The 16,918-nt window shown below is 41.7% G+C and overlaps 1 protein-coding gene across 4 annotated transcripts in view; it reads right to left on the bottom strand.

The window, feature by feature from the left end:
- Window positions 1-2,907: 2,907 nt before the first annotated feature.
- TPGS2 (tubulin polyglutamylase complex subunit 2) overlaps window positions 2,908-16,918 on the bottom strand; it is a 67,057-nt gene continuing 53,046 nt past the window's right edge. For 2 of the 4 annotated variants that reach the window (XM_049619522.1, XM_049619523.1), the window contains 3 exons: window positions 8,135-8,248; window positions 6,272-6,432; window positions 2,908-5,012 (listed from right to left, as the gene is read on the bottom strand). In XM_049619522.1, the coding sequence (XP_049475479.1) occupies window positions 4,782-5,012; window positions 6,272-6,432; window positions 8,135-8,248 (506 nt within the window). In that variant the 3' untranslated portion in view covers window positions 2,908-4,781. Of the gene's footprint in view, window positions 5,013-6,271; window positions 6,433-8,134; window positions 8,249-12,177; window positions 12,258-12,568; window positions 12,620-16,918 lie in introns of those variants that run through there. The other 2 variants (XR_007455267.1, XM_049619524.1) reach the window with 2 other exon arrangements.

Raw genomic sequence — 16,918 nt, 5'->3', positions numbered from 1 at the left:
AGCACGAATATGAGAGAAAACACATTTGTATATATATATACTCTCTATATATTCATTTTATATAAAGGAGAATTTTTGTAAAATTTGTGTGTAAAACTGCTTTGGACTATGTTTACTCCAAAAACTTCAAACAGCGTCTACAGATCTAGGTCTACCCACTGCCCACGTTGTGTTCCAAGCCTTGGGATTTCTTGTCCTCAGAGAATGCCACGTGATTGGTATTCAGTGTGGTCCCGACAGATCTGCCTAGATGCACTCTCCTCTGAGTCTACATCGGGGCTGTATGAACTTGTCATACATGCTGTGGTCCAACACACCCATCTCTGACAACCGCTAAACCCACTTTTGCAATAAAGCTTTATAAAGCACCGCTTCAGTTCCTGTGGTGCTTGTTTTCACCCTGTCGCCCTCTGGCTGGTCCTCACTACTGCATCTCACCCGTATCATCTGGAAGTCTGCTCACAACAGGTTTTATCCATGTCAAACTAGCCGGTTGGATACTGAAGACCACCAGTTAGACGGTCTTTCATTCTGTGTGCTACATGTACCAAGGGTAGGTACTGGGCAAGGCCTGGGCACTAGGTGCTGTAAAAAAAAAACTTAAGAATGGGTAATCACAAAGACTACATTTCTTAAACTACAAACCAAGGCACATTGGTAAAAGATTTTCGGCCATAGCCAGTGAGTGGCAAGAGGCAGTCTGGGAGACACTGTTTGGATGCCAAAACCTTTGCAGTGTATCAGTAACAGATTTCGTGATGGCCAGGTCTTCTGACAGAAGCGGTCTATGAGCTGGAGTGTCCTGCCTCTAAAGTAGTAGCTGCCTTTTCACAATTTGCATAATCATTGAAATAAATTAGCATTTGCACTTTTTTTTTTTTTTTTTAACTTGCTTTGCTTTGTTGTCTGTTTTCACCGGTCTATCCTGATTTAAATATTAGGTAACTCAATATTTTAGCACAAAATCATGTATTAACTGAAGTTCAATCTTTTTTAATGGTTCACGGAGTTGCACACCAAGCAGCATGGCTTCCCTCAGTAACACAGTCCTTGTCTCAACAACCACCAAAGACAGGAAACGAGGCAACATGACCTGAGATTACTTGAGTGGTACTGGCATGTGGCTTTCCACTCTGGAGAGGGCTCTCCTGGTGGACTAGGGCTTCATGGAGAGCTCCGATGTGGAGGAGACTGGAGCAGAGCCTTGGGAGGAAGAGCAGGGACATCTGGCCAGCACTGGCAGGTAGGAAACTATATAGTCATGGAAGGAGAACCATGGTGGTGTTTTAGAAGGAAAGTGAGTGGATCAGGAGGCAGAGTCAGATGGTGCATGTAGAAAGTTAATGGCTGGAAAGAAAGGTTGGAGTCATATTATAAAGGAAGAAGGGAAAAAGACTATTCTGAGTTCTCTATTGTCTGATTTAATCTTCACAATAGCTCCATAATGGAGGCTGTGGATTAGCCAGGGAATGCTTAGCTAGAAAAACAATGCAGTCTGGGTTAGCTTAAACCAAAGAAGAAATGCATCACAAGACCCCAAGGGTTAAAGTGTAGTCAATTTAAATTGGTATCTACCCACTGTCCAGTCACCTGTGATCAAGGGTGGGGGAGGGGGACCGAATTCTACACAAATACGGCTACTAGGGATGCCATATGAGTGGATACTGTATTGAAAACAGAATATATATCATAATCCTTAGAGGAATTGTGAAAATGTAATGCAAAAAACTGTAATTTAGAGTTATGTAAAAAAATTAAAATTGCAAGGGTAAAGACTAGATATATAGATAAAACATGCTTGGTCATAAGAATTGTTGAGACCAAGTGATGCATACATGGGATTCATTATTCTGCATATCTTTGTAAATGTTTAAAATTCTCCTTAATAAAAAGTTAAAAAAATACATAGTTCACACAGGGTCCCTTGGTCCTTCTGTTCCAATCATTGTACATGCTTTACTAGATTAAAAACAGACTTGAAGTTCTTTTCCATGCAACGAAGACACAACCACCTAGACTCATTAAGTAGAAAGTTTCAGACTCAGTAAGCATTATTGTCAGAATTCCAGCTGACTGCAAGTCCTGATGCCTGTATTTCCTTGCAATTTTGATTTAGTGGGTCTGGAAAGGGATTTGAGTGTCTTCTCTCCTAGTGACTCCTTCCAACTCCAGTGACACTGATGCATGTTCAAGTTTGGGGAGCACAGCTTCAAGGGATTCTATGGATTGTTATATGCAAGTCATAACATCCTTGGTTTGGGTCCTTCCCTGCTGTAGGACTCAAGCAGCGTGATGATGTGGTACTTTAAGCACAACCTTAACTACATCAATGCATTAAATGGCATTCTGCCATTCATTCTCATTTTGTGATTCCAGCATAGTGTCTTTTTTTGGGCAACTGATTTATAGAGCCTACTGCCATTTTAATTGCTTTTGTTTCAAAACATAAATCTCATGGATGAGTTTTTATCTCCCATGTAGCACACTCAACTTACATGTTGTCTGAGGTCTTTCCCCAGGAATGCTCCTGCCTTCCTTTACCAGGGCAGCGGCACAGAGGACCCTGCACTCAACGGGCCACGCCCTTGGTTTAATGCTCTCCTGTTGTCTGAAGTTCTTAATGTTGTTTCTGAACTTGTGTTTTGTAAGTGAAGTCTCATGCAGTGTGTGCCCACTGTTCCTCACCAACCCACTCAGAGCCTTCGTGATGTCTGTATGCACAAAATTCCAGCAGACCCGTGATGCAGGAGTTGAGAGGAGATGCAAAGTAAATATAAGCAAGTTATTCCTACAACTAAGTGGGGCCCCGAAAGCCCTAAGAGGCCACACTATTTAAACCAGACTTTGAACGCAAAAAGAAGGTAATAGCATTCTAAGCAGCATGAATGACCATGGAACACGGTCATATCCTTTTTTACTCATGTTACTTTTTTTTAAAGTTTTTATTGTACTCATGTCATTAGCCATTTACTCACTTCATTAGCCATCCACTTATGCTGAACATGAGGACAAGAAAAAACGAAAACAAAAGGCAGCCCATAGTTCTTTCAGTCCTTCCTTACTCATTAGAATAAGAATGTGTACATATGAAGAAGTGAATAGTTGAGATAGGTTTTTCGTTTTTTGGTTTTTTTTTTTGTTTGTTTTGGCAGTGTTTCCAGTGTTCTAGTAAGGACAAAATACATATACATACAATATGTGCACATACACTATGAAATGCAAATTATCTAATTTTGGTGATTCTACACGAGTTCACTGCCCTTCTAGTTGTAGTTTAAAACTGGAATTGCATAATACAAAGATGAATAAAGTTAATGCTAATAATTTAGAATTTAAATTTTTCGTTACTTAGAACAGTATTAAGTAGAAAATAAAAATCCACCATAACAAGATGTGAGAGACCATGGAAGAAAGGGAGAACATTTCAATGCCTTTAATGGTACTATTTTCCTAATTTCTGGACATCTTCATTCTGTGCTTGGTCCTACACATCAGCTAGCTGCCCGAGTCTTCATGCTCTCCTTTCCTCACCAGAACCCCCATCCTCTGCTATATTCTAAGAGGGCTCCTGCTGATGTGAAGGGCTCTGCTGCCCTCCTGGGTCTTCTGCTGCTTCACCTGTGGAAAGCAGAACGGGGCCAGGCCTGACTTCAAAGTAACTCAGGGGACTCAACAAGCACTAGAGGAAGGGTGCTTGCCACAGGAGAGGATGACAGGACTTCTCAATCCCCTTCTGACCTTGACTTGTTTTGGAGTAGCAGCCACAGGCTGGAATCACTTATCTGGTGCTATTGGTTCTCCCTTTGGTTTGATCAGTTTTGGAAGAAAAATATTTCTAAAAGACTAAGACTTCAGCTCTCATCCTTGACAGCTTGGTCCCTCTTTGTCCCTTTCTGCCACTCCATGAATTGTTGGAAGCAGTTAGAAGGCAGAGCAGGTGGAAAGCTCTTGTCAACAGTGGTTTTACCAAAATTCTTTATGAAGAGTCCTGTAGACAATACTTGGGAGTTTTTGTTTTTAAATGGTTCAAGTACAGCAAATCACTTCCTCTTAAAAAAAAAAAAATTAAGATAATGTTGACAAACTTTATAGCAATCTGAAAAGGGAGCAGAGAATTATGAAAAATAAAAAGAACATGTACAATTGTATCTTCAAGAATTTTCATGGACCGTTATGACCCATCAAATTAAGGTATCCACATTTTCTAACAAAAATGAACGAAGAAAGGGCAGCATGAAAATATTCTAACACAGTGCTGCCCAACAGAACTTTCTGTGATGATGGAAATGTTCCATTATCTCTGTGTTGTCTAATACAGAATCTACTAGTCACATGAATACTCACAACATGGCTAATGCAATTGAGGAACTGAATTTTTCATATAAACAGCCACATGTGGCTAGTGGTTACTAACTGAAGAATACAGTTCTAATGTCTCATGGGTCAAAACCAGCGATTTCCTCAGGGGCCTTCTCTAATCACGGCTGAGGGATGCAGAGGAGTGGGGATGGGGAAAGGGGAAAGCCCTGAACAGATTATTTAGCTACTTAGTAAGTTCTGAAGCTCTCCACAGCTTTTGGAGGCTGGGGGTGAGGAAAGGACTCGGGGGGGAGACCTGAGAATGCCCTTGAACTCCTGGCTAATGCCAACAGGAGTAAAAGGACTATGATTTGGCTCACTTAGACGGCGAAGAGGCCTGTGGTGCCACACACAGAATCGGAGGCTTGGGCCATCTGTGCATGGAAAACATCGCTGTGGCGCTGGCAGGGATGTGGAGGTGCTCATTTGCGGACAGGGTTTCCAGGACTAAAAGAGGATTTAGAGGTGGAAGGAGGACCTGAGGGCCCTTTTTGGCCACCTGCAGGCTGGACAGGCCCTTTCTTTTTGGGGCTTAAGGTCTTGTTCTTGCTCTTGAACACTTTGCTGGGATCCAGCTTGTTCACGAAGGAGTTGGTCTCTTCTGCGAGTAGGTTTGTGTTGTAGGTGATAGGTTTATACATGTTGAACCATTGCTGTAAGGCAGAATTGGGAAAGCGGTCACAATTCAAAGGAGAAATGCCACTGTTTATGCTTTTTAGTGGGGATCCAGGGGACAGAGAGCTGGGGAGATGGGGCAAAGAGAGCAAAAGGCTTTCTGAAAAACTGCCTTGGAAATCTGTTAGTACTTCCTTTAAGTGAAAGTGATGGCACACACATTGCTTCATGAGGTCTCATAACCTTTACAATAAATGCAGCGCGAGGACTAAGAATGTGAGTAAACATCCTTCCTTCTGATCTAGTGAGCCCTGAGTGTGGGATGTTAGGTCCCAGATCATCAGTGTTCTTCTAATTGTTCTGTCCTCAAACCAGCCACTGCCCACCAGGTAGACTGGGCAGTGCCTTCCTCACACGGAAGGTGCATAACAGAGGCCAGTAGCAGGCCTTGGCTGAAGGCAGGTGCCTGTTGGTGCTGTCTTCCCCTTCTGGGCAAAGAGCATCACATTTATTGATGTCACAGGGTTGACTGGATGATGCTGTTATGCAACATTTGAGCAAAGTGGGGCCCACCAGATGAATACATACATGGAGCTGAATCCCTCATTTATTGCCACCCAGCCTAAGTTCTTCCGGGCATACCAGGCGGCATATGAGCATTACCTGGCGATCGTATGTTTGAAGTGTTGCCCAGATGTGTAATATAAATGAGGCACATCCATACAGTGGAATATTCTGTATCACTAAAAAGGACATCTCTGTATGTACTGTAGGAAGTGAGCTCCAAGATGGAATGTTAAGTGAAAAGAAGGTTGCAGAACGATGTGAAAGGTGTATTATTGCAGTTGTGATTTAGAAAAAAGGAACCAAAAATCGTATGCATGCATGCATACTTTCTAGGCAGTAAAGTGTCCTGTGAAAGGCACAAGAAAAGGGGAACAGTGGCTGCCTCTGGGGAAGGCTGGGAGGCTGGAGAATCTGGGAGTAAGAGACTGACTTTTCACTTTTCCTGTATCTACATACTATGCAAAACAACTTGACCTAAGCCCTCAATAAAATTTAATTAGAAAGTAAACTCCCAGGTGATCCTGAGGATCAGTCAAGTTTGGGAACCACTTAGTTCAGTATAAAGTGAGGCTGTCTACCTACACTGGAATCATCTGCCTTGCATTATGAAGATGCAGGTTCTTGGGCTCCATCCTGGGTCTTCTGAATCAGGGAAACTGAGAATCTGCAAGGTAAGCATCTCAGTAGATTCTGATAGTCCAGTTTGAGATGATAGGTGTCCCTCCCTTACCTTGGCCTGTGGGCTAATGCCGTAGCTGGTGAAGGCGTACTGCCACTGTGGCAGGCCCAGGTGTGTGATGAGCAGGCGATAGTAAGCGGTAAAGGTATCTGTGAGAAAATGCCAGTATAATGCTCTGTCCAGGAACCAAATCTCAGCGTCTTGCGCCAATGCTGAAATAGCAGACAAAAGAAATGAATGCATGGTGTAACACTTTTCTCCTTTTTTTTTTTTTTTTTTTAAATCTTTTATTTTTGAGAGAGAGAGACAGAGCGTGAGCAGAGGAGGGGCAGAGAGAGAGGGAGACACAGAATCCGAAGCAGGCTCTAGGTTCCCAGCTGTCAACACAGAGCCCCATGTGGGGCTCAAAGTCACGGACTGCAAGATCATGATCTGAGCTGTAGTCGGACACCCAACCGACTGAGCCACCCAGGCACCCCACACTTTTCTCCTTTTATCTGTAACGTCAAAAAAAAAAAAAAATTCCAATACTTCAAGGATGTAAAATTAAAGTTCCCTCCCCCCAACCTCCCAGGCCTATGCTCCAGTGGCCACTGTTAGGCATTTCATTGGTATTGTTTTTTACAGATTCCTGATCAGTCAGCTGACTGCCCTGTGTGCTTGGCGCTGGCCTTCTGTGCACTCAGGCTCTCCATTCAGCCACCCCTGCTCCAGTGGGACATACTGTGATCTCAGCTTTCCTGATGGAAGCAGACTCTGAATGGCTCTGGTCTTCTGAAGAGGTCTCCATCAGGAATCTGAGGGGCTGTGAGCAGCCACTACGAAGGAGCCCAGACCAGCACCCGTCCTGGATCCCACCTGCACTGTTGCGAGAGGTCCCGGCTGAACTGAAGCAGGCACTATCACACCAGCTCCCACCTCATTTGCTTCTGACACTCCACTCTTCCTACTGCAGACCTCTAATCTAGTGCATCTCCTGTCTAATGGACTTAATGTCTCCCTAAGTGCCCCCAACCCTCCAGTCTCTTCCTCTTCCAAGACTGCTTGTGGTCACATACACTTGCATCTCAATTCTGCCATTCTTCTACTGAACAACCTTGGCTTCCCACTGTCAGGTCCAAACTCCTGCCAAGCTCTGTATGAAGGGGAACTGGCCTCTGGCTTCATCTCCTCCCCATCCACAAGATGAACCGGGCAGCCCAATGAACTGAAGTTATCTGTCACTCCTTCCAAATCAGTTGCACTTTCCCATGGTGTAACTTTACTGTGTGTCTTTGCCTGGATGCTTCCTTTACCTCACAACTCCTCTTGTACCACACCTTCCCATAACCCAATATGTAGATGGAAGGCTACTTTGCAAAGATGGCCCCTCTTTTCTCCAGGGGCAAAATCCTGGCGTCTGTATCTTCTCACCCCTACCAGGCAGAGAGCTACTAAAAGAGGGCTCGGCCTTGTCTACAGTCCCTAAGCCAGGGCCTGAACTGCTGTTGGGGGGCGGGGGGCAGATAACAGCTGCTTCAACAGAGGCTGGAGGCTTTTACTCTGGATTTCTCATCTGAGGTCTTTACCTTGAGGTTTACTAATTCAGGTTTTTAGTGCTGTCAACTTGCCTATGTATAGAAGTATACTAGAAGGATAATGCTTTTCCTGGATGCTTTCCTAATGTGTGAGCCTGCTGGAGGAGCCTATAAAACAGAATGACCATTTCTTTTACTTTTTACTTGCTTAGTATCCTACTCCCACTGTTTTGTAGTAACTCACAAATGATGACAGCTTAAAAAGACTCTAGTGATTGGCCTAGAAGGAGATGCTCAGGGAGGACCAAAGGGGATTTCTCAGTCTTGGCATCTCCAAGAGACCCAGTGGCATCCATGCACACCCAACGGCAGCCCCATGCTTGTCACTGATTCTTACCTGGCTTCCCTCTTTTGTAGACAAGGCAAACTTTCCCATTCCCATCACAAGGATCCAGCTCAAATATCACACTTCGAGAATCAAAGTGAGGCTTCTCTGGCTGGTTCTCACTGGCTGCAAATCCAGAAGTTAATGGTCATGTTCAAACATACTCAACTCAAATACATACTTACTTGTCCAGTTTTGCTAGGGTGAGGAAAAAAAAACCAAAACCGGAAAAAACCTTATCTCAGACATAGTCTTTAAAAACATATTAGAGAAAAAGAGAAAGCGGCTGTGCATATGTGGAGGGGAGGGGCAGAGAGACAGGGAGAGAGAGAACCCCAAGCAGGCTCTGCGTTCACAGAACAGGGCCCAACATGGGGCTTGATCCCACAAACCAGTGAGATCATGACCTGAGCTGAAATCAAGAGTCAGATGTTTAACCGACTGAGCCACCCAGATGCTCCTCTCAGACATATTCTTAACGACTATTTCCAATGTGGGCCAAATGAATTCTATACTCTAAATGCCCAGGATCGTATCCATGGTTCAAGCCTTCTGTCTGGGCTTCTCCATCACCAAAAGACAGTATCACGCAATCTGGGGGAAGGTGGCACAAGGAAAACAACCTGAACTTGCTGAGAATGGGAATACATAAAGGCTAAGTAATCTGGCCCGATGTTGACACAACTGTTCTTTTCCCCAGATAACTGCTTTCTCCTCATTTATAGCACTTTAAAAAAAAAAAAAAATGTTAATTTTAGAGCAAGTGCATGTGAGCAGGGGGCAGAGAGAGAAAATTTTTAAAATTTTTTTTGAAGTTTATTAAGAGAGTGAGCGAGCAGGGAGGAGCAGAGGGAGAGAGAAAGAATCTCAAGCAGGCTCTGAGGTGTCAGCAAACACCCTGATGTGGGGCTCAAACCCACAAACCGTGAGATGACCTGAGCTGAAATCAAGAGTTGAACGCTCAACTGATTAAACTACCCAGGCGCCCCACTATGATCTTTTGATTAGAATCTCCTTTCCTCTGTCTAAAATGCATGTTTATAATATTTAATGTTATTTTATAATTAGTGCTAAGCCTGGCTCAATTAGAAATACTATTTTTTTACTTATACATATAGCCATACATATAATTTTACACAAATGTGTTTATTTACATTTCTAACTAAAAAAGTTTTAAGAAATAATTAAAAATTATTTCTTAAAAAAATTTTTAAATTTACATCCAAGTTAGTTGGCATATAGTGCAACAATAATTTCAGGAGCAGATTCCTTAATGCCCCTTACCCATTTAGTCCACCCCCCGTCCCCCAACCCCTCCAGTAACCGTCTGTTCTCCATATTTATGAGTCTCTTATGTTTTGTACCCCTCCCTGTTTTTATATTATTTTTCTTTCCCTTCCCTTATGTTCATCTGTTTTGTATCTTAAAGTCCTCACATGGGTGAAGTCATATGATATTTGTCTTTCTCTCACTAATTTTGCTTAGCATAATATCCTCTAGTTCCATCCTTGTAATTGCAAATGGCAAGATTTCATTCTTTTTGATTGCCAAGTAATACTCCATTCTATATATATGCCACATCTTCTTTATTCACCCATCGATGGACATCGGGCTCTTTCCATACTTTGGTTATTGTTGATAGTGCTGCTATAAACATTAGGGTGCATGTGTCCCTTTGAAACAGCATACCTGTATCCCTTGATTAAATACCTACTAGTGCAATTGCTCTAGTTCTATTTTTAGTTCTATTTTTAATTTTTTGAGGAACCTCCATACTGTTTTCCAGAGTGGCTGCACCAGTTTGCATTCCCACCAGCAGGGCAAAGGAGATCCTCTTTCTCCACATCCTCGCCAACATCTGTTGTTGCCTGAGTTATTAATGTTAGCCATTCTGACAGGTGTGAGGTGGTTTCTCATTGTGGTTTTGATTTGTATTTCCCTGATGCTGACAGTGATTTGATCATTTTTTCATGTGTCGGTTGGCCATCTGGATGTCTTCTTTGGAGAAGTACCTACATGTCTTTTGCCCATTTCTTCACTGGATTGTTTTTGGGTGTTGAGTTTGGTAATTTCTTTACAGATTTTGGATACCAACCCTTTATCTGATATGTCGTTTGCAAATATCTTCTCCCATTCCATCAGTTGCCTTTTGGTTTTGCTGATTGTTTCCTTCACTGTGCAGAAGTTTTTATTTTGATGAGGTCCCAATAGTTCATTTTTGCTTTTGTTTCCCTTGCCTCTGGAGATGTGTTGAGTAAGAAGTTGCTGCGGCCAAGGTCAAAGAGGTTTTTGCCTGCTTTCTCTTCGAGGATTTTGATGGCTTCCTGTCTTACATTTAGGTCTTTCATCCACTTAGAGTTTATTTTTGTGTATGGGGTAAGAAAGTGATCCAGGTTCATTTTTCTGCATGTTGCTGTCCAGTTTTCCCAGCATCACTTGCTGAAGAGGCTATCTTTATTCCATTGGATATTCTTTCCTGCTTTGTCAAAGATTAGTTGGCCATGTGTTTGTGGGTCCATTTGTGGGTTCTCTATTATGTCCCATTGATCTGAGTGTCTGTTTTTGTGCCAAAACTAAAAAAATTTTAAACATGGCTTTCCTCTCTACTAGAGGTTATACTTTCATACTCTTTTTGATCAATTCACAGAGTACAACAAGTTCTGCCTGGCTTCCCCTCTCTATGCTGTAGGCTGGAAAACTCTCTTGAAGTAATAAGCTGAGGTTCCCTTTCTTTATTTCCATCTTTCAGGCTCATTGTCCTCCACTGCCTGATGGTCAGTGTCGTGAAATCCATTTTTATATATCTATATATCTCCAGGCTGGAGGATAAATCAAGTCTGTTACTCCATCTTGGGTGAAATCTAAAATCCAGACTGTAGGGTCCCACCAAGTTTCAGCAGCCCTGACTGATGATGACCAGGGTCTGTCCTCTGGAGAAAAGTAATAAAAATACGAAACTCACTCAGTGTGGTTCCCTTCTGCCATTTATAGATGCCACTCCAGTTTTTAAAGCTTTCCCAGAGGAGGGGCGCCTCCTGGGCGGCTGAGCGTCTGACTTTGGCTCAGGTCATGATCTCCTGGTTCATGAATTCGAGCCCTGCATCAGGCTCACTGCTGTCGGCACAAAACTGTTAGCGCAGAGCCTGCTTTGGATCTTCTGTCCCCCTCACCTTCTGCCCACTCGCGCGTGTGTGTGTGTGTGTGTGTGTGTGTGTGTGTGTGTTTTTTAAAGACGGGCACCTGGGTGGCTCAGCTGGTTGAATGTCTGGCTTTGGCTCAGGTCATGATCTCCTGGTTCTTGAGTTCAAGACCCACATTGGGCTCCATGCTGACAGCTCAGAGCCTGGAGCCTGCTTTGGATTCTGTGTATCCTTCGCTCTCTGCCCCTCCCCCATTTGTGTTCTGTCTCTCTCTCTCAAAAATAAACAAACTTTAAAGAAAAAAAAAAGAAAAAGCTTTCGCAGAGTAGTCTTGATATGGTAAAATGTACTCTGCCATTACCAAAAGGTCAATATTTGAGTCTTGCTTCCTTTTTTACCAAATAAAGTGTCACCTATTTTCAGTTCCTCACCGAAATTTTAGTTCGGTTTTATCTTCATGTGTACATTAGCATATTATTGTGCCCAATAATTTCTCTCTTGGGTGTACCAGTGGATCTCTTTTTTGTTACCTGTTAATTTGTGCTGGTTCTTGTTCATGGAGTTGTGTTTCTTCATGTGCGTATTTTTTAAAGTAATTATTTTTTGAAAAATTATTTATAAAACAGTTTGAGGTCTAAGGTAATGTTATCTTCTTCTAGGGTAGAATTTTCTTTTTATGTAAGAGCTTAACTGAGATATAATTCACATATCATACCACTTACTCATTTAAACTATACAATTCAATGGTTTTTTAGTATATTTACAGTTATGCAACCATTAAGACAATCCATTGTAGAACATTTCTCTAGAGTGAATTTGTTTGTTTCTGCTAGGCCCCTGAGGAGCTTAGTAATCTGGAATCAATTTAGTCTAGTTTTGGGATTTAACATGTTCTGGGACACACATAGGACTTACACGTGAGCTTCAGTCCATGTGAAAAATGGTTACTTTCGGTTCATTCAGTCTCCTCTGGTACTGCTCCTCATGGTGCCAACCTGAAAAGCAGGGTAGTTTTTATGGGTGCCAACTTTTCTAAGTCTTGGACTCTGTTTTATTCCCCTGGCTTCAAAACGAGTCCAATTCACAGCTTTCCAGCATCCTCAGTGCCTGTTTGAAAAGGGCAATGTACCCCAGGCAAAAGCAACTCCAAATGCTGCATCTCTTCCCTGGATTTCTGTCTTCTGGATGTTGATCTGATATTACCTCATCATCTTGTTAGCTCTCTGGTAAACATTTTAGGAAGATGGTTTTTGTATTTTGGTCTGACTTCTCAGTTGTCTTTAGCAGGAAGGCTCTCGTGAATTACCTGTCTGCCATTACCAGAAGAGGAAGTCTTTTCATCAGTTTAGCTCTGCTCCTAAAAATAAAATAGATGAGCTTTGCTTTTTATATTGACAGTCTTTGGTTTTCAAAAGGGAAATTTAGGGGCACCTGGGTGGCTCAGTTGGTTAAGTATCTGACTTCGGCTCAGGTCATGATCTCACAGTTTGTAAGTTTAAGCCCTGTGTCGGGCTCTGTGCTGACATCTCAGAGCCTGGAGCCTGTTTCGGATTCTGTGTCTCCCAATCTCTCTCTGCCCCCCTCCTCACCCCCACTTGTGCTCTCTCTTGCTCAAAAATAAATAAATGAACATTAAAAAAAAAGGGAAACTTAATCCCAGAACATCTAATATAGTGATTGATCTGTCTTCTTTTATTTCTCTTAATGTTTTGTTTCCTAATTTATGTTTCTTCTTTTCCCTCATTTTTACTCATGTGATTCAATATTATTAGGCTGGTGATATTACTGTACATTTTTATTTCTATATTAGTTACTTTCCTTATTTTCACTTGTTTGTATTATTAGATTCATAGGACTCTACCCTTATTTGAAAATAGACCATTATCTCCCCTAATCAAGTGTGGTATGCAGAATTCCAAGATGGCTCCCAGGATTCCTGCTCCTTAATATACAGACCTTTCATGACCTCCTGACCTTGAGTATAGTCAGGACCTGTGACTATGATGTTGTAGCCATTCCCTTGATTATGTTACAAGATAGGAGACTGTTGTAGCAGACTGGAGAGACATTTTCCTGCTAGCTGAGAAGTAAACTGCCATGTTTTGAGAGGGTCATGTGGCTATAATCTGAGGGCAGCCTAACAGAGTTGAGAGTGATCCCTGGCTAACAGCCAGCAACAAACAGGGACCTGAGTCCCACAGCTGTAAGAAACTGAGTACGGCCAACCACTAGTGGTCTTGGAAGAGGTCACTGTGCCATAAATGAGATCACAGCACCAGCTGACACCTTGATTTTAGCCTGGTAAGTAAGACCCTAAGTGGAGAACTCTACTTATGTGTAGGTGAATTCTTGACTCATGAAACTGTTAGATAATCATCTATTATACAAAAATAGAAAATTCAAACATCAAGACACTCTTGTTTTCCCCAGCAAGGTGTACTATTTCTTCCCTATAGTAGGAGAATACCGTCTACTTTCTGCTTCTTTTCCTCCTTTGTCCTACATTTTCTACTAGTAGGGACCCCAGGAACTTCTCTATATTAATTGCTAGGGCTGCTGTAACTAAGTACCAAAGTGAATGGCTTAAACAACAGATATTTGTAGTCTCACAATTTTGGAGGCCACAAGTTTCAAGATCAAGGTGTTGGCAGAGTTGGTTCCTTTTGATGGCTATGGGGGAAGAATCTGTTCCATGTTTCTCCCCTAACTTATGGTAGTTTACTGGCAATTTAGCTTTCCTTAGTGTGTGGAAATACTACCCCAACTCTGCCTTCATCTTCAAATGGCATTCTTCCTATGTCTTCAAGGACACCAGTCATATTGAATTGGGGTCCACCCTACTGCCATACAACCTCATCTTAACTACTTAGATCTGTAATAACCCTATTTCCAAATAATGTCACGTTCTGAACTAGGAGTTAGGAATTCAGTATGAATTTGGGGGGGCATAATTTAACCCATAACACTGTTATATCTTCCCTCTTTCCTTTCTTTTAGGTTTAGCTGAGACAGTACACAGTTGACCCTTGAAAACGATCTGAACTTCATGCATCCACCTATACATGGATTTTTTACAGTACTATAAATGTATTTTCTCTTCCTTATGATTTCCTTAATATTTACTCTTCTCTAGCTTAATTTATTATATGAATACATTTACAAATAACATACAAAACATGTATTTATTGATTGTTATTGGTAAGGTTTCCAGTCAACAGTAGGCTATTAGTAATTAAGTTTGGGGGGAGTCCAAAGTTATAAGGGGAGTTTTGACTATATGGAGGGTCACGGCCCCTAAGCTTCTGCATTGCTCAAATATCAACTATCGGTTTTACAATATTCCTTGCACTGCATCTGTCCCCTTTTCCAAGAGTTCTTACGTAAGAGCTATGGAACACATTCCTAGACATTAAGATTCCTAGACACCTCTTTCAGAGGAGGTTTGCTAATCCCTTGTTTCCTTCCCTTTTTATATCCATATCTTGGGACCTCCATTCAGTTGCATTTGTCTTTTGGTTAGAGTATTGATGTCCCTGAAGTTTTACACATCCTTACATGTTTGGTCTATATATGTGGGCCTTTTGATTTTTACTTCTTGTCTCTCTGTAACCCATATATGCTTTCTCTCTCTACTTTCCACTGCTGCAAGAAGTCTGATGTGAGTGTGATTATTATTTCTTCATAAGTACCTTAAATTTTTTGCCTAGAAGCCTATAATTCTTTCCCATATTATGTAACGCCTAGGTGTCTCTTTTCTCATGAATTCAATTTCGCTCTCAGAGAGCCCTTTCAATCTGCAGAGAAATTTTCTTGTATCAGTGTTTACTGGCTTTCTATCTAGTGTTCTTCTCTTTCTTGAGCATCTGTAATACCAATGGAAGGTCTTCTGGACCTATTTTCTACTTCTCTTACCCTTCCACCGTTTTCTTCATAATTTCCCCCTTTTAAATACATCTTGCACTCGGTTTATCATGCTATTAACTCAAATCTCAATAATGTTTATATTCTTCAATTCATCAGTTGTTTGAGAATCTTTACTGTTCTTCTATAGGAATCCTTTGTGCTGTCTTAATGTCTTTATTCTGATTCTTGTTTTTACTTAGGTTTTCATCTGTATCCTCTAGCAGTTTTATTTCTCTGGTTGTGTTTCCCGATGTATCTTTCTTTCTGACTGGCCTCTTTCTGAATACTAAAGTACCCTGAAAAGAGTATTTTTCCAATTAGGTTTTTTGTTTTTCTAATCTTACCTCATTGTAAGTATTTATTTGTTTATTTATTTATGAGAGTGAGAGAACGCACACATGAGTGAGCACAAGCAAGGGAGAAGAGGGAGAGGAAGAATCTTAAGAAATCTCCACAGTTCAGCACAGAGCCTGATGTGGGGCTCGAGCTCATGATCATGAGATCATGATCTGAGCCGAAATCACAAGTTGGATTTTAACTGACTGAGCCACCCAGGCACTCCTCCAATTAGACTTAGGTCTAGGGGAGCCTGGTAGCTCAGTCGGTTAAGCATCTGACTTTGGCTCAGGTCATGATCTCATGGCTCATGAGTTCAAGCCCCACATTCTGCTCTCAACATGAAGCCCATTTGGGATCCTCTGTCTCCCTCTCTCTGCCCCTTCCCCACATGTTCTCCAGCTCTGTCTCAAAAGTAATAAACATTAATTTTGTTTGTTTTAAATAAGACTTGGCTCTAACTGCTGGACTATCCTAAACAGCGTGAACCTAGAAGGTGCCCCAATGCCAACTGGGTATGTAGGACATATCCTATCTCTATGGGTATGTAGGACAATGTGGTCTCTCTCCCTAGCTGTGTCCTTTGCTGAGGGCTCTTGAGATCCTCTCTGGTATCCAGTTCACCTCTATTCTTCCAACTTCAAAGGCGGGGAAGACTCAGTCTACTTATTTAACAACTTCTTTGCCTTCAGGGGTTCAAAAGCCCCAGCACACATAAGAAGCAGATGTGACCTTTCCTCTCTTGAGAACTACATACATCTCTTGAGTGGCAGGCTCTTCCCAGTTTTTGCTCCTGAATTCCTCTAGTACAGGCATAAATTGCTTGTTGTGCTTTGAACATTTGTGGCAACCTGTTGAGCAAGTCTACTGGTATCATTTTTCAAACAGCATTTGTTCACTTTGTGTCTGTGTTACATTTTGGTAATTTGTGCGATATTTCAATCTTTTGTATTATTATATTTGTTATGATGATCTTTGATCAGTGACTTTTAAAGTCTGAACCCATTGTTACTCCTTCCTCCCCGCACATTCTAGGTATATGGGGTCATATTTTACATTGTTTTATTCTGCGAATCCTTGACTGATTTTTATGGGTATGTTACCTTTATTGTTATTGTGTTTTTACTTCTCATATTTTTTACTTATTCTTTCCTTCCCAAAGAGTGTCCTTTAATATTTCTTGTAGGGCTGGTTTAATGGTCATGAACGCCTTTTGTTTTTGTCTATATGAGAAAGTCTTTTTCTCTCCTTCTATTCTGAATGATAGCCTTGCTGGTGAGAGTATTCTTGGCTGCACATTTTATCCTTTCAGCACTTTGAATATATGATGCCACTCCATACTGCTCTGCAAAGTTTCTGCTGAATAATCTGCATATAGCATTGTGGGGTTTTTCTTATATGGAACTGTTTTCTTTTC

Source organism: Panthera uncia (assembly GCF_023721935.1).
Source record: "Panthera uncia isolate 11264 chromosome D3 unlocalized genomic scaffold, Puncia_PCG_1.0 HiC_scaffold_8, whole genome shotgun sequence".
NCBI classification, from domain to species: Eukaryota; Metazoa; Chordata; class Mammalia; order Carnivora; family Felidae; genus Panthera; species Panthera uncia.
Note: the sequence above shows the minus strand (reverse complement) of the source record. Positions and strands in the feature narration are given on the sequence as shown.